The sequence below is a fragment of the Scatophagus argus genome, chromosome 15 (genome assembly GCF_020382885.2).
Source record: "Scatophagus argus isolate fScaArg1 chromosome 15, fScaArg1.pri, whole genome shotgun sequence".
Lineage (NCBI taxonomy): Eukaryota > Metazoa > Chordata > Actinopteri > Scatophagidae > Scatophagus > Scatophagus argus.
The window spans coordinates 13,616,180-13,634,291 of NC_058507.1; the positions used below are offsets into that span (position 1 = coordinate 13,616,180).

General features: G+C 40.2%; 1 protein-coding gene across 1 annotated transcript; it reads right to left on the reverse strand.

The window, feature by feature from the left end:
• Window positions 1-1,697: 1,697 nt before the first annotated feature.
• On the reverse strand, window positions 1,698-10,625 carry LOC124071518 (thrombospondin-1-like). Its single transcript, XM_046412115.1, has 22 exons — window positions 10,437-10,625; window positions 10,251-10,334; window positions 9,346-9,905; window positions 9,105-9,183; window positions 8,892-8,981; window positions 8,680-8,792; window positions 8,228-8,353; window positions 7,691-7,787; window positions 7,395-7,568; window positions 7,124-7,300; window positions 6,858-7,031; window positions 6,488-6,768; window positions 6,186-6,404; window positions 5,972-6,079; window positions 5,382-5,541; window positions 5,154-5,272; window positions 4,518-4,752; window positions 4,108-4,335; window positions 3,745-4,016; window positions 3,560-3,657; window positions 3,329-3,468; window positions 1,698-3,231 (listed from the first exon to the last, which is right to left on the reverse strand). The coding sequence occupies exons 2-22, from the start codon at window positions 10,312-10,314 to the stop codon at window positions 3,224-3,226; spliced, it is 3,522 nt and encodes a 1,173-aa protein (XP_046268071.1). The 5' UTR covers window positions 10,315-10,334; window positions 10,437-10,625; the 3' UTR covers window positions 1,698-3,223.
• Between the last annotated feature and the right edge of the window lie 7,487 nt (window positions 10,626-18,112).

Genomic DNA, 18,112 nt, shown 5'->3' on the forward strand with positions numbered 1-18,112 from the left:
TGTCTGTGGGGTGAAGTCTGAACACTATGCTGTATTAACCTTAAGCCCACTCCTGTGAAATATAGTATGTGTCTATTAGTAATGTGTGGCTGTTAATGAGGACAGAGGGATGATGTGTGCTCCACGGGGTTGATAGTCAGATCCACTTCAGCTCCCAGCATTCCTTTCATTCCTTCCTCTATAGGTGATCTGCTGTAGAGTGGGTCAGATTAGTAGGATCTTCTGAAATTGGACCCTGTCTGACCTCTTTCAGCTTAATTTTCATTTAAAGAAAGAGGATTCCACTGACAAAAGATGGTGAGCTTCGAGAATTATGCTTTTTGGTTTGTCTGGGAGATCTGTGGAGCTGTTGACATGATTCTTAGTTGCTCCTGCTTGCATAGTGTGAATTAGGTTAGTCTGCACCTGGCTGACCTCAGCCCAGAGGTCCTGCCTTTTCCTGTCTCCTGGCACTGGACACCTACGGGCCTGTTTGTCTCACTCTACACCCCAACCACACACTCTGACCCCTGTCTAAACGGTCGGAATTATCTCACATTCCTCTGTGCTTAAAACACATTGGCCAGGTGAGCCTCCAAGGTCAAATCCCAACAAGAGCCCTGTTATCAGTGAAACCTGCAGCACTATCTGGACGGGAATCTTAACAAACACCTCAGCAAACTCTCATGCTGACCACATAAGGTAGACTTTGTTTTAACCAATCCCATATATTTGTAATTAGTTTATAGATATATATGCAGCACATGTAGAATTTAGAATCCGTTTCACAAATACCATCTGTATTTTCTTTAGGGAAGGCACTATATACTGCTTATATGGGGTAATGGAAACACAATGAGCTCAGTATGGTAAGAATGAGGTCACTTTTAATGTAAAGTGACCTGTGGCAAACTGAGTCTGTCTGGGTTTTCTGGCACGACCCTCACTGGTGCCTTAGATTACAACTCTTTCTGGCCCTGTGAAAGATCTCAATTAGCAGGCTGAACTCTATTTGCTGATAATATACCTGTGCAGGCTCTTACTGCATAACAGTCGGTGAGCTTCAGACCAAGTGTATGGATACTTCATCTACTTTTAGAAGTTTTTATTGAGACATTTTAATGAAAACTATGGAATTTCAATGCACATTCTTTCTGGAAAGGTGGGCCATAGCTCTGACTCAAGTTCACTTTCCCAGTTCAGTGTGAAATTCCTTATGTCTACCTCTCACATGGAATGTTGTCATTTGAAGGTGTAAGGAGATGCCTGTGTAATGTGTAATCAGATCTGTATAGATGTGCTATTTCAGTGGGTTATACTTCATGTTGAGTTTTCCTGCTTTTGACTCCCAAGGATACTCCCTTTCTCCAAGGCTTCCCTAGACTCAACTAATGGATTCCAGTTGCTTGACACAGCATGGCTTGACTCTCTTTGCTTTTCTTGGGAGAAGACCTCCGTCACAGGAGATATTAAGTCCAAATCTGTGAGAAAGAATTTTAGGTTCAACTGATTTTACCTAAAGAACAAAAAGACACCAATCAACCAAGATTTTTTTCCTTAAGTGTTTATTATTCACTTGACATTATAAAATACCAGGTAGGAGTATAAACAGCACTTTATGTAGAAACTATAGTACAAAGTTTATATAAAAGCTTCACTAATAATTAAAAAAAGACATACAAAAAAAAAAAAAAAAAAATAACAAAGACATCCTCATGTCAGTGTGCAAATAAGTTTATACAGACAGAAACGCTTCCATATGAGGCTACGCTTCTAGATAAATTATTTAAATAGCATATATCTACACAATGAAAAAACCTCAACATACAACAATAATTTATCAAACAATGCACAGGAAATACATATAGCACAACAAAATCAAGACAACATTTCTTTAATCCTTTAAGTTCCTGTTTGGGCTGCTTTCGCTACAAAAATATCTTATATACAGCATATAAATGATACTAAAGTCTTGTTAAAAAAAAAAGCCAACCAATTTATACTCTGTTGTTAAGAAAAGTGATTCTTGTGTATTGCTGGCCTCAATACAAAAAGAATTAATGAGGTAATATTTGTACATAAAGGGTTTCCTTTAATTTTCCCTCATCACAAATGTACACACAAGCTCAGGCACACCAGTCATGCACACTGTGCGGAAGCAGAATATTTAGAGATACTGTAAGTGTTTTGGTCAAATGTAATAGTATATCTTGCCATTAGGGGATACTGATTTCAGTTAACTGGAATACGTTACTGACAACATTTTAGGATGACAAGTGACATGCAGAGATGAGCAAGAAACAAAGCCTTTATGATGAATAAGTAATAATACAGCTATACTTACGAAGGTTTAGTCATGACAGGAAATAGACTGGCCCTTGCTGTTTACGTCCCTTGACAATGTCAGTAAAGATTAGAGATATTAATGCAATATTTGCTAATAATTACTGTTCCAAAGCAGTGTTCAGTGCACCTACTTTGGGGCCCTGTGCTGTCCTGAATTTTGTGCTCTCTTTGTTTCTTCTGGTGCTCTTTCCTGAGAAGACAAATGTTTTTGGCCAGCCCTAAGCCTTGACTAAATACAAGACCTTGTACGTACAGGTCTGCACAAAAGTGGGGCGAGAAATTAAAAATTGACGCGGTTGTTTTCAAAACTATGCTTGTTGGGTGGCACACAGGCACAAACACACAAACAACATTCATTCTCTTTGATAGTAACAGTCAGTCCATACTGTCCACGGTCCCTCAACAGTTCCTTCAACATGTATATTTATCCCAACCTAAGTAAGTTCTCCCACTGCTTTCTTCATCCTGACACAATGATCTTTAAGTCCACAGCAGATGTACATCAATTTTAAAAAATATTAGAAAAAAATGAAAAACATAGAACACTCTTGCCTTTGGTCCCTCATGCACAGAGGAATACCAACAACCAATATCAGTTCAGGTGTGCAAAGCAACAAAATGTGTACCCCCCCACCCCCGATCAGAGCAACAAAGTGAGAGGGCCAATTTCTTCTGAGCAAAGCAGCGCTCACAATTTGAGTTTGGTGCAGTGGTGCAGAATCATCATTTAACTTTCATTTGGCTTAAAGTCCTGAGGTCGGTTTACCTCACATTAGTTCTCTTGCTTGTCATTCCTCTAATGTGCATTTTTCAAAAGAAAAAGTTAGAGATATCGATCCAGGTCTTATATATTCATACTTGACATACTTGATTCTGTCCAGAAGGCTCTGTGGTTCAATTATGTATCTACAAGAAATGACAGAAAGAAAACATGTTACAAATAAAGTCTGAGGTTAATGAAACCATGCTTTTTAAAATTTGAAACCATCGTTGATGTGCTTACCTCTGCATTCATATTTGAGATCTGAGAAGTAAACCATCTCCTGAGAGAAGACATATAAGCCCAGTCGTCCACCAGCATATGTCTTGTCATAGATGTTACCAGAATCAGCCATGATTCTCTTGCCTTCATACATGACCACTCTAAAAAGAAAATGTAATCACGTGAGCTCATTTCAGGTTTAATATAAATTATTCAGAATGAAACTAAATGTTTTTGTGGTTTTGAACTCACCTAATAAGCCCAGTCTTGGGTCTGTGGGTCAGATGCCATCTGTAGGCAGTGAAGTCCTTCCAGCCAATGTTCTTGGGGTCATGCCACAGAGTGCGCACCTGAAAATCATCAATTTTAATGATTAAAATGAGTGAAGCATTGTGTTAGTTGTGCCTCGAACCCTGAGTCAATGAATCTACTCTCACCTGTCCTGGGGTATCTCCAGTGTGCCACAAGGCATTCCTCAAATGCTCACCAGGCCCCGTGGTGGAGTTGACCACTTTGATTGACAGGCCAGAATAGCCTTGAGCTCTTGTGGGTGTGTTGGACCAGTAGGTCTGTGTGATCTGTTTCCACATCACTGTGTAGAAGCGTGAGCTGGACTGGTAGCCAAACACAAACCCAGCATAGTCGTCATCTCTGTCCGTGTTGATGAAGAATGTTCCACTGAAATCTACAGCGCTGAACTCGTCGTAACCTATATTAATTTAAGAGATGGTTTAAAATCCATTCACTGCTACTTTGTGTTCATGTATTTGCAAAGTGATGTCTGTTTGTTCATTACATACCGACTGCAATGCCAGGATCACAGTTGACAGTCTGCACCAACTCCTTGCCCTGATGCCGGACCACCCAATTGGGGTCAATCTGGGATGTGCCCTTGGGGTCCAGAGGAACCATTTGAAATCTGCGGAAGTCTGTTTCACTGATGGCAAAGTTCTCTGGGCACACATCATAGATGTCCAGAACATTGTCTTGGTCAAAATCATCTTTGCACACATCACCTCGGCCATCACCTGAGAGAAAAATAGCAACATGGAATTTACAAAGATGGAAACAATGGACAAGGAGCTACAAAATTATACCCAAGGAATATCCAATTAACTGAAGCACTCTGTGTTTGTCAGGTAAATGGCACCAGTGTTTCAGAAGACCACATATTGTTGAGAGACTGACTAATGTTGAGAGACTGACTCACCATCCGAGTCCAACTGATCAGGGTTAAAGGCCAGCCTACAGTTGTCTTTGTCGTCAGGAATGCCATCATTGTCATCATCATGGTCGCAGGCGTCACCCTTGCCATCCTTGTCGTGGTCAGCCTGATTGGCATTGGGTATGTAGGGACAGTTGTCCAAGTTGTTCTGGTGACCATCCTCATCAATGTCCTGGTTGTTGTCACACTTGTCTCCTATGCGATCTGAGTCAGAGTCAATCTGTAGGAGAACAGGATTCCTTTAAGATGAGATTTCCCAAACACTGATTTTCACACTATAAGACCCTTGTCTACACTTCAAATAACTCCCTTCACTGTTTTCTCACAAGTTTCAATATGAGAGGTGCTACTTGGAATGTGAATTAAATGTAGCCCCTTGTTTTAAGGAATGCAAGCAATGTCCCTTCGGACAAGCAGCCACTGTCCTTGTACCTTGTAGCAAAATTATCCATTCTTTTTTGTTCCAAAGGTGGATGAATAGATAGAAGAGGGAACACTACACACTTTTCTCAAAGCTGTCATATTCCTCTCTGTCCCTGAGGAATTTCTATATATTTACATGACAGATCAAGCTATGTAATCCAGGATGGGTTGTAATGGGAAGACGAAATCTGACATTACCTGATCAGGGTTGTGCTCCAGAGGGCAATTGTCACAATGGTCTCCCACACCATCCCGGTCAGTATCTCTCTGGTCCACATTGTAAACATATGGGCAATTGTCGTTCTCATTCAGAATGCCTGTTGATTCAAACAAACTTATCTCAACTTATAGGACTGTGCAAAAGCCTTGTAAAACTAAGGAAAGGCTTTAAAGATAACTTGGATGCAATATAGAGAAATCACTTACCATCACCATCAATGTCAACAGCACAGGCATCACCCTCTCCGTTGTTGTCAGTGTCTGTTTGGTCAGTGTTAGCCTCAAATACACAGTTGTCACAGCGATCTCCAACATCATCTCTGTCTGCGTCATACTGGGCAGGGTTGTACACTCTTGGGCAGTTGTCCTAAATTTATAAAGGAATATCAAATGTACCATAAAATTACTAAAATGGGTCACTAGTTGAAGAAATGATATTTATAGTGACAAAACTCTGCTTTTCAAGACTTGTGTTTTTTCTCTCACTTGCTGGAATGTCAGATTCCACTGTAAGCTGGTAATGTGCACCACAGTGTTTTTCTTATCCAACTTTCCAAATCCACATGAAGAATTATGGGCAAAAAGCCACTTGGTCCTGAGTTTTGGCTTTATGCTGAAATTCTGTTTCACTGTTCCTATGCTCCTTGTTTTCCACTTTGACTCTTTGGTGAAAGCACTCAAATATAGAAACTTTACATTCCTATTTCCCAGAGGAAGGATGGCTAGTGGTGATTGCTATGTCTGGTCTCTGAGGAAAGCACAGTTTGGGGCTAAAATAAGCTGCTGTGATGACTCACCCTATCATCGGGGATCCCATCATTGTCATCATCATGGTCACATTCATCACCCAGGCCATCTTTGTCATGATCTTCCTGGCCAGAGTTGGGAAGATTGGGGCAGTTATCCTATAAAGGAACAAAGGAGTGGTTAAGGAGGCAATCATGGCTATAATAGCGTGCAGATGGACAATAATGTGTTTTTTGCATTTCTGTTCATGTAGGGTCTGGCTACCTTCTTGCAGTGGTAAGTGGCGTTCTCCACGCACACCAGGTCAGTATTGGGCCATCCGTCCAGGTCACTGTCTTCTCCACAAATGCGGCCATTACCAGCATACCCTGGTTTGCACTCACAGCGGAACATGGACTCAGAGAATACGCCCAAGAAGATGCAGTTTGCATTTTTATGGCAGTCATGGCTGCCATCCTGGCAAGGGTTACGGGGTTTGCAAACCTAAAAGAAATTACAGAGAATTTAGAAATTGGAGGCTGCTCGCCTACTAACCACAAGCACAGTGAGTGAGTAATAACTCAAACCTGTTTTTTAGCAGTTGCCTGTTCCACTCCTCTTCCAAAGGGCTGAGGTCCGGAGAAACGTGCGGGGCAGGGCAGACAGTTGTAACCTGGTTCAGTGTTCTCACAGCGATGGACTCCATTATGTGTATGGCAAGCATCAGGGACTTCCTTACACTCATCAATATCTTTGCAGATGATGCCATTCCCAGTGTAGCCAAGAGGGCACCTGCCGCACCTGAAGGAGCCATCAGGGAAGCTTGTGCACTTTGTGCCAAGGAAACATGGGTTGGAGAGACAACCATCTGTGGAGAAAAAGATTTGGTACTTTAAAAGGCTAATCTGTTGTGAGAAAAGATTTATTTTTTGCTATTTGTCCATTTTAAACCCTTACCAATAGGGCAGTCCTGTTTGTTGCACACTTGAGACATAGTATTATCACCAACACAATCCTTTCCTCCAAACTTGGGGACAGGGTCAGAGCAGAGACGTTTGCGGGTCTGGATTCCTCCACCACAGGTAAGAGTGCAGGTATCCCATGGTGACCAAGGCCCCCAGCCTCCATCAACTAAAAAGTGTCATAAAAACAACATTCAGTATATTACGCTGAATCCATACAGGACCTTATTGTATTTGCTTTTTTGCTGAAATTCAACTCACTTGGACAAGGTGACTTTTGGCAGATTTCAGTTTGACGTCCTTCTCCCTGACAGTCCATGCCACCCATCTGTGGTGTGGGCGAGTTGCAGAGGCGTATCCGGGTGATGACCCCCTCACCACAGGTCACAGAGCATGAAGACCATGGAGACCAGTGGCTCCAACCACCATCCTGTTTGACTGTGAGCAACACATATATAATTAATTCATCATGCACTCAAACTGAGAATATTTATTATCACAATGGCTGTGTTAAGAATGCTGAGTGACTTACAGCGTTTGTCACATTCCTGAGGGTAGCAGTCACGGGTCTGGACAGATGTGCCCTCACAGTTGCTGTTGATGCGGTCACAGGAGCGTCCGCGCTGCTGGATGCCTCGACCACAAGTCACTGAACAGTGAGTCCATTCAGACCAGGGGGACCAACCATCCTCTGCATAGTCGCTTGCTGTAGGGGGAAGACATAAATTATGGGGATCATGACCTTGGTGAAAAAATATCAAGAAGGGAATAAAGAAAATCACATGAAGCCTGTGAGAGGTGCAGCGGATTTAAAAAAGAAAAACGTACGTGTTCCACAGCGAGGGCAGCATTCTCCATCAGGCACGGTGGCATTAGCACATGGGATGAGAGGGCAGGAGATTTTGCGACACACAGTAGCAGAATTCTGGATAGAGGAACAATTGAATTGGTACAAGAATAACAAGGAAGCTGACTGGTTGACTGACTACTGGTTTTGTTCCAAACCTAATTGCTACTTTTTACAATGAAGTGATCTTTATCAGGGATATGACACTTCTGCTGTGTTGGTGGAGGACATAATCCTCAGTAGCACTCTTCCACTAACACCTAAGTAATTAGACAACACATGAACAAAATTCACTAGATGTTGCTGGAGGGTAAAAGGCCCCATGCTGCTTTGTTGTTAGATGAGAACAAGTGTTGGCGGCTGCTGGACAGAAGCACTGTGATGATGAAGGGAGGTGCTAACATAAACACTATTATCACTTCATTACAGCAGGGATATAGGAAACACAATGACGTATTTCCTGAGCTGGTTTCTGAATTGTTGAAAGGTTGCATTCCAGTACGTGTGATGACACTCACCTGGCAGGTGCACTCGGTGCAGCCATCAACGGTCCATTCATCTTTGTCCTTGTACACGATACCATTGTGGATGCAAATTCCACTGTGGATGTTCATTTGATTTTTCAGCAGATTGTTGTCCTCAGACTGGGGTAAGAGAGAGAGGGAGAAGGGGGTTGTTCAGGATGGAGGATGGAAACCTTTCACTTTGCCAAAGTTCCAATACAAATGAATCACTGACCGACACCATGATTAAGACATTGCTTGACTCTAGCGAAGCAGTTCAAATGCAACTGTCAGCCAAACATATTTGTGTATTCACATGGGTCTCATTAAGAACTTGGCCAGGGACTGCGATTACAGCGACAAGTGGCTACGCACTGGGAATGCAATAACTGGAAGTAGAGGCAAAGACGGAGAGAACAGAAAAAGAGCAAGTCAAGGATGGCAGGGAGCAGACCCTGGTGGCTTACCACTTTGCGGAGCTCATTCGACAGCTTTTTGACAACCACACCGAGTCCCTTGAGCTCCTTAAACATGCTGGCGATGTCCTCACAAGAGAAGCCACAGACAGACTGTAGGACATCTGAGGACAGGAGAGAAAAACCCAGTTAATTACTTCACCCTTAAAGTTTACAACTGGCCAGTAAAACAAACCTGTCTCTTTGGAGAGGACAGTTCTCACCTTTGGCTTTGTGGCCAGTGTAATCAGTCCTAATGGCAGGGCTCGAGCCGTTGACTGGGTTGTCTAGGGTCATGACATCTGTTAAGGTAGCTGCAGGGGGTAAGGAGAAGAGGAGACAAATTCATTTTTTGTTTCACTGGATCACAGTGTGAATCTTTAAACACAAGATCCACTTAGTATATCGGCAACATTTTATCAGATTTTCAAACTTACCTCCGCTATGGCATCCCTTATTTCTTAGTATGGCATCAAGAGTGGTCCCAAAGACAAAGCGCACATTCTGAAGAACTCCCTGATGGACAATAAAATAGTTAAATGAGTTAAGCAACAGTTAGACCAGCTCTCAGTTATTCCATGAGCACAAAATATGATACATTAAATATTATTTTTCAACATTACACAGTAATTGGGTTTTCATCTAAGTTCACTATACACACTATTCTATAGAGCTTACCATGAATCTGTCCCTCACAGCTCCCTTTCCAATTCTGAGTGTAGCGATGTCTGCCACTTCCTGAGACAGCACTTTATGGATTGGCAAATCCATCTCTGATGTGTTGATCTCCTCACAGCCGACAAAAAGCTGCACTTGGTCATCCTGAATGAACAGTGTGATGTTCTTCCAGTGTCCAGTGGCCAAATCTGCATCCTCGATGGACACGACCTGCTGCTGGCTCATGGTGGAGTAGACCACATCCAGAGTGTTTGCTTTTCCATTTGAAACGATCTCAAAAATGGGTCCAGATCCGTCATTCTTCTCAATGGTCAAAATGCTGCCCCTGGTTTTTTTGAACTGCTTCAGGTTGACCAGGAGAAGGAAGCCTCTCTCAGCCTGGATTGAGTCAAGGAGGTCCCTGAGGGAGCTGTCGGGGACTGGGGGGATCAGGTCTGCATTCAGAACTTTGTACGCAGGGCTATAGGGATCTGCACCTTTGACCAAACTCACACCGTTGTGTCTCTTGTTTACCCGGGCCAGATCAAATAAGTCATACACACTGTTTTCATCTCGACTCTCTGCAGTCAAAGAAAAGAAAAACATTGTCCATTTTTTCTCTCATTATGACAGTGTGCATGAAAATGTATAAAAACAAATATTAATTAATATAAATTTTATGCACTAATTAGGACTATAAAAATAGCCTGTAGTGGCAACATGTAAGATCATATCTGTCTTTCTAGAACAGTATTCAAATAATATAGAAATAGTGAGTATACAACTTTAATATGCCACAGTTACAGTTAAAGACTGTAAAGAAATTAGACCTATCACTTTAAATACGGGGCAACTTTTACTTTTTTTAATTTTGTTTTATTTTTTTTTCAGGTATGAAGGCTATCAAAAATACTTTTGGTTCTTACCTGCCAGTCTTGCGCCTTCACAACTCCAAAGCATCAACAGCAAAAAGATGCCACACAGCATCATCTCGAAATCTCAAGCGATCCCTATTTCAACCAAGAATAACAAAAAAGCGCCGTTATGGGACACAACTAGACTATACTTTGTCATCAATAAATGGAAGTCAATAATAACAACAGACTACAAACCTTTAAAACGAAAATTTCCTCTGAAAATAGATAAGAAAGAAGAAAAAAGTCCTTGCTTCTCCGATTGTGTATCCCGTTTCTCTTCTTTTAGAAGCTCGTTAGTTGTAGGTAGATAGTTGCAAAGTTTCTATGAGTTCCTGTCCGGGGTTTATTCCGGTGCTTGGACTTATTCTACTGACTTATCCTACCGATACAAGAGCTATTTAAACAATCTGAAGACATTCCTAAGGTCCCGTCTGGACCAATAGGCTGGCTGCACCAGAGAGGGACGGACTTGCTTTCTTACCTCACAGCCAGTCAGAGTAATATCCGCGACGCACACAGGAGGGGGAAAAATGCATTCCTGAGCTGAGTTTCCATCAGCGGACAAATATTTCATACGCGCACCCGAGCCAACACTTGGTCGTTTCCGGTCAAATAAAACTTTAATTATTCGTCAAATGGTCTTAATTTTTATTAAACTGTCACTTTCTAGAAATACACAGATTTATTTTTAATATGATCCAAACTAATAGGGAATTAATTCAGGAGACTGGTAATGCAAAACCAGTTATTAGTAGATTTAAAAGTCATATAAAATATTAAATTATATTCCATAACCTACATTCACGTATTAATCCCATCTCATATTTATGACATACAGTCGGCTATTTAGCTATTTACTGCTTTATGTTGTCTCTTTTCGCTATTCCTCGTCTGGCCGCCAGGGGACTCATTGCCTCATTGAGTAATGAACTTAAGTGTAAAGCGTTTGGGAGAAAGAGAGGCAGTTAATGATGGGAGGAAAGTTGTCTCTGGGTTTCTTAATACCGGTACTTATAAAGTATTTTAAAAGTAACATGTCTTTTAAACTATAAAAGTATTTTTTCAGTAAATTTTTTTTGTTGTAATCTTAGTATTATAATCACTAAAATGCCAAAGGTAGACTATAAGCTTGATTAAAATAATGAGAGCAAAATAATGTTTTGTTTGAAACTAAAAATAAAAATATTGTATTAATTGTTGGGGATTTTTTAAAAAATATATGGGATAACTGGATAATTCTACTTACTTTCCACCACCATAACATTTGATTAACAGTGTATTTGATAGTATTTAAATATTGTTATGAACTTCACAGATTCCCTCCAAATCATGATGTCACCATGCAGATGAAGGTTGAGGTTTATGACTGAGCATTTAACCTATGACCTCTTCCTCTCTCTCTCCCATCTTTCCCAGACCACCACCAGTAAAGACAGAATCCTCATGGCAGACCTTGTTTTACTTTACCTGTCCAAAGAAACATTTCACTTTTTTTTCCACTGAAAATCAGTCTTTTGTAACTCTGTGCATACAGAAGAAAACTGAGGAAAGAGACTGAGCGTGTGACAGAGATGAAAGCCTTCTGGAAAAACAGGGACACGCAGAGACGCCTACATGCTGTGATGACTTAAACTCAAGACGGAGAGACTGTGTAAAAACAAGTTAGATATGTGGACTTCCAATTGTGATGAAACACAGCAGCTGGATACCTGTTCCTCAGTCAGTGTATACACACCACAGGAACCCTGACTTTATATAATCTGTGTGACATATAGGATTTTTTAAACATGTAGTATTCACTTCAGTTAAAGACAAGCCTATAGGACATGATAAGGCGCTGATGATACTTTACTGATCATTTGAATGGAAAATGGCCTCAAGTCTGTGAAATGGGATGAAAGAGGGATTCATGGGAAAGAATTTTGGCGATATCATAGGCAGGTGTGACTAGGCGCCTCCCTGTGGGCGTGACTGTGAGCTCACAGCGTGGGAGGTGTAACTGACAAGACTGTGTTGGAAGTGAAGAGACTTGCCAAACTCTGATGAATATCCACCAAAGTGAGCCAAAACTACAACAGAGACAGATAGCGAGTGTTTGCTCTGAGTGTTCATATCCAACTGGGGAGCTTATGTTCACTCGACACCGGGTGGGAGGCTTTGTTTGTGTTTAATTGCAGAATTTCTCTGATGCTTTCTTCATGAACTCCTGATAAAACACTGATCCTAACAGAAAATGTACCTCATACAGTTTAGTCTGTTTCTGTGTAAGACACACTCCAGAATATTTTCAACATTAATATAATAATTTATAATGTCTTTATAAATACATTTCTGTTCTGCAACTTTGTTTTGAAGCATGTACAACAAGATACTATATAAGAGGTCAAACAGCCAGTACCAGAAAAGTCTGTTTAGAGATTTATAATATGATTAGTATCATTAGCAGCAATAGCCAAATGTGACAAATGACAAATAAAATAAAACAAAACAAGAGTTCTGTGCATGTAGCCTAACCTTCATAGTCTATGCTTAAACGAATCTAGATATTTCAGGATATTCATTGTTTTATCCTTAGAATTATCTGCATGGTAAAATAGGGAGGATGTAATAAAGATAACATATTAATTGTCACATTCAGAGGCACTGGTAAGTTTTGTTACTATCTGTGCTAAGCTAAGCTAACTGCATAAACATGAAGCCAATAGTCAACAGATGGTAGGTTTAGGTTTGCACTAAGACAGGAAACAGGGTGAAACAGCTAGCCTAGCTCTTTCCAAAGGTAACAAAATCCATCTATCAGTGTGCTGGGTAGAACAAATGTACATTTCCAGTGGTCACAGTGGTCACAGATCCAGTAGAGTAATACTGTTGTTGTTATACTACTGTTACTGTTATACTCAGGCAAGTGTAATCTCCATGCCAGCTGCAATAGTTAAAAGTATTATTATGTTCACTCATATTTTATGTCAATGTTTACAAATAGCAGTGATAAAAACAAATCCAGGTAACCAGAGGGCGCCAACAGGAGGAGCACAGTGTGTGGGCTGTTAGGGAGGCGCGCACTCTCTTCCCTCATCGAATACACTCATCTTTCACACAATATTCCCGTTTTCAGATATGGAGGGACCTCCATGATAACACTCCATGCTTACTGTGTTAGAATGATTGTGCGTTAATTATCCAGAAGGTATTTTTAGCCAAGGATGTTTATTTATTGTGTAGTAATTAAGTCAATAACCTGATGACCATTAATCTAATTGCTCGACATGCTAACCGCGCTGTCAGTCCGCGTGTAGTTGTAAACCATAGCTTTGTTACTGATATCTCTGTGTCTGAGGGTAAATGCAAGGTGTAGCTACTGTCGAAATAGAAGTCGAAGGATACTGATGATTGATCAGGCATAAGTCAACAACATGTATTTTGTGCAGTGCTGTACTTGTTTATTTAGTATGTAATTGTACTACAGATGTTCTGTGTCAGTACTGTGAATGGTTACTGAGATAGCTGTGCACATTGTAACACCAGTACTGGCTCTTTGTCAACAACAGTAAGAGCTACCTTATATATACACTGATCCAGCGATGACTAATGGAATTTGTCTGAGCATGTACTGTGAAAAGATCAGGTAACATTAAATGGTATTACTGCACTGTCTTTATTTGCCACCTTACCTCATGCTTAAGCTGGTTGAACCAACAATCATATGGTTTTAGTAAGACATCTACCAAGATATGATTATCACTGTAAGAGAGGATTTGTGTCTTAAGGCCACAGTCACTCTGGTGATGGTATCAATACTTAAATACTATTTGTTGTATGTCAGATAGAGAAGAACCAGTCAGTGAGCAATTAAGTGCTTTAGGAATGAAATAAAACAAAGCTTTGCTGTTAGTGGTAAGGATTGTAGTCCAATTTAAAAAAGCTATTGTGCTGAAATAATATACAATGAAGATTACGCTTAGGATTTTTATGTTGTCTAAACATTAAATGATTAAATCTGTGTTGTTTTGCGATCTGTTAAAAACATGACTTTTTTTATTCACCTTGAGCAAATCAAGCAAGTGTAGGTTTTTTTTTCATCTTTAAAACTGCATCAGTTTTGTTATTGTGACAGCACGGAAACAGCACTGGAACAACATTTGAGGATGGGCAGTTTATAGGATTAATATTAGGTAACGTATGACGCAGTAAATCTGTGGTATCTCGCCAACAGGTTAAGACTTTCACCTGAAATTTACTATCTTTTGCAGTGACTAAGTCATCAAACATTTCAGGTTTGTGCAACCATTAATCTGGAGTGTTTCCATCGCAATGTGCCCTGCAGATGTATTTTTTAACAGCAGAATAAAATATTTATTTCTAAAGAAAGGTGTTTATGAAAGACTTGGGTGTATTAACAAGTCCTATCTGGCAAGCAGGCCTTGATGAAACACATCATTTTTCACTTTATCTATCACAGAAAAAATCCCCAACAGGATGTGTATAAGCATGTGTAAATACTGTTTTAGGTGGGCAAAAATTGACAATGAAAATGGAAAGAGTGAATACACATGAATACACACAACAACATGAATCACTGTTATCACAAGTTATTAGTTGTGTTCAATGGAAAGATCACTGTTGGCCACTGATCATATTTTATTTTTGTGGATTCATGTTAAAGGAGTGGAAATGTTCCCTGACTCCTGTATGGTCAGATTTAACTTTGTATGTAACATATTGTAGTAACAGGAACAAGTCATATTATCTAGAGTGGGTGTTCTTCCAAGGAAATTTGGGAATCAAAGATGCATTTAAGACAGGAACCAAACAATGTTTTTTATTCCTTCAGCTGTTTTGTCTTCAGTGCCAAAACACTGAAGTGACTTGGACCCGCTGGCTATAGTAAATCATTGATCATAATCCATGCTTGGCCTCAGAGGGATAAAAGAGGGAAATATGGATATTACCGGTGGCTTTGGGGCTGGCAAAGCTTGGTGAATATTATTCTGTGAAACAGCATTATAAGGATCTTCTCTGTCTGTGGTAAAATATAGTCTGTATGTAAATGTTTTCAAATGTTTTCCATTTATTCTTATGCACCATTAATAAACTAAGTTCGATGTTTAGACGTTTTGCTGCATGCACAAAAACTAATTCAGTTAAGTTTCAAGAAATCTGTCACACTAAACACCATCACTTCAAGGAAGGATTAGATCCTTCTGCAGTGGCATCTCGTTCAGCCTTGGATGTATGCATGGAAGAAAATGATTAATTGGTTGCAGTGAGTCTGCTCGATTCCGGCAACTGATGTCAGAGTCTGATTATGTTGGACGGACACTCTGAAAACTTGTATTCTCTTACTGTTTACAGACTGACACCAAGTCATCCGTGGTGCTCCTCGCATGCCAGCTGTACAGGCACAGAAAGCTTTAGGTTTGCTGAGTGATGGCGGTAAATTCTCACTGCTGTTCTGCAACTTTCTTCCTGCTAAATGCACACCTTTGACTAATGAGCTGACAGACCAGATGCCACTCAACTGTAAGAAGAAAAGTGGATGCGGGAATGTTAAGGGTCACTTGAAAGAGGCAAGAGAGAATGTTTTGTTTGTGAAAGAACTGAGGCTCTTCACACTGGAGTTCCTGATGGCCACACAAGTGGATAATGACTTTTTGGAAAGTGTGTCTGGTTCGATATTATGACAATACAACGAGAGACAGTTAAAATTAGCCTTTTTAAAGAATAGAGGAATGTCAGAATAATGAAACCTTGCAGCGGCTGTCATGACCAAGACCAGTTGAGAACACTTAGCGGATGTAGTCAACAAACAAGTGCTGATTGTCAGCTTTGTATTTCTAACAATACAACAAGTCCAGCATTCGTTATCCTACAAGTTCAGTTTTGGTCTCCACTGACTCCTGAGAAAAATAATCCATAGTTGCAAAAGGCTCCATTACATTCACAAACAATTTTGCTAACTTTGCCTAGATAGCTTGTTTCCAACTTTAAGTGATCTGTTGATAACTTTGTCTTATCTGTCCAATTTTTATATCAACATAAGTTAGCTGTCTCCAGGATGTAGATTCATATTTAATGTGCATACAGGAGAGTGGCATTAATTTTCTTAATAGACATGTTTTTCCCAAAAATGTTGAACTGTTCCTCGAAGCACAAAAAATGATTTGTAGAGCAATTGAACTGAACTGCATTTGGAAAACCACCAAAGCTCCAGGTTTGATTTTAAAAACTTGAGATTTCAGTACTTCATCAGGGAGAGGCATGAACAGTCATTCATTGCCAAACACTAAGTATTCTGTTGCAAAAATGGAAATTTTCAACTGCGGGTCATCATGTTACCTGCTTGAGCCCAGTACAGTGTGTGCAGTGGGGCTGCTGAGATTCTTTCAGCTGGAATCATCAGCTTTTTGGAGGACATCCGGTTCTCTTGCAAAACACAAGATTTCACTGAAAATGATGATGTGTTGTATTTTTTTGGAAAGCGCACATAAGAATTTGGGTTTTCAGCTTACTGTAATTTCGACACTGTGTATTGGTACTGTGGTGATATTACTTAGAAGAGTTCCCAGGCAAAACTTCCAAATGAGCACCACTGGAGCCTGACTCTCCCACAATTCCTCTGTCGGAAACAGTAGCTTATGGAGAAAATAGCTCTGTGATGATATTGTACCTTGGGCTGTACAGAACCAACTAAAAGGTTAATGGCACTATTTCATCCTCCCACACATACAGTTGCTATGCAAACTTGCTTTTCTTGGCTTTCTCTTAAAATTCCACACCGGTTTTAGGAAGTGTGCTCTTTCCATGTTGACCCTGAAGGATATTAAACTCACAGCAAGCAGGTAAGGCCAAACCTTCCCTGCTACCACCTCCTCACATACCAAAAGGCCATTTACAGCACAGCACTCTGTCAGTACAGTATGCCACTTTACATCTTTCCCATGATGTCATAGATGTGTGATGATGCACATGGTCTAATTCTATCAAAATAACCTAATGGCATTTAGATATGAGCCCATAGGGAGCCCTGCTGCTCACTGCTGCTACGGTGTAACTTTAAACACCTCCAGGGTTTTTTGTTTGGCTCTTTACAGGAGCGCTGAGGCAGCAAACACACTGCTAATATATATAAAAATCTAAAAAAAAAATGCTCTGCACTTTTTCAACCCCTCCGTATAAAGTTAATACAAATTTATATAGTACTGAAGTACTGAATAGAAATTCCAAAGATAGTAGGATGTTAGGGTAAGGTTTATAGAGGTTTATACATACAAAGTATGTATAAATAAGTGGCTGGGTGTAGTCATGAAAAAGGCTTGGAACAAGCTGACAATGTTAATTAAGACAACTAAAATCTGCTTAAATTTGCTACAACTGATTTTTTTTTTTTTTTTTTTACCAAATAAGCAGGCTGTGCAACAACCAGTAATATTGGCATTTCATCACCTTATCAGCAAACAGCTGAGAGGTGAACTTGGTAGCAACTGCTCAATTATATATATCAGCAACTAAGATGTCTTTGTGGATGTAGTCACAGAACAATGTTTGATTATCAGTATCAGTTCTGAAGACTATTGTGTTAGAAAACAGATGTCTATTTACACATTCAGCAGACATGAAGCAACAGTGTCATTCATTTCTGGCCATACATTCTCTATAGTCACTTTCCTTTCAGCTCAGTTTTGGTCGCTACCAACTCTTTTTTAACTAAATGATCCACTTTCTTCACAAGCTAGTTGCAAAATTTTGTCGGTTTGTTGTTTTGTGCTGAAAGCAGTTTATTGCTGCTTCCTGGAACTGTGGTTGATAGTGGTGAGAGGGAGCCAAGACAGATAAGTTGTGGAATGTAAACCCAAACAATTAATTGAAATATA

Coding starts and splice junctions, on each gene's coding strand:
- LOC124071518 (XM_046412115.1), bottom strand. CDS start 10,314: ATGATGCTGTGTGGCATCTTTTTGCTGTTGATGCTTTGGAGTTGTGAA. Junction 8,793..8,891: donor CACTGGCCACAAAGCCAAAG/GTGAGAACTGTC, acceptor TCCTGTCCTCAG/ATGTCCTACAGTCTGTCTGT. Junction 8,354..8,679: donor CGAATGAGCTCCGCAAAGTG/GTAAGCCACCAG, acceptor CTCTTACCCCAG/TCTGAGGACAACAATCTGCT.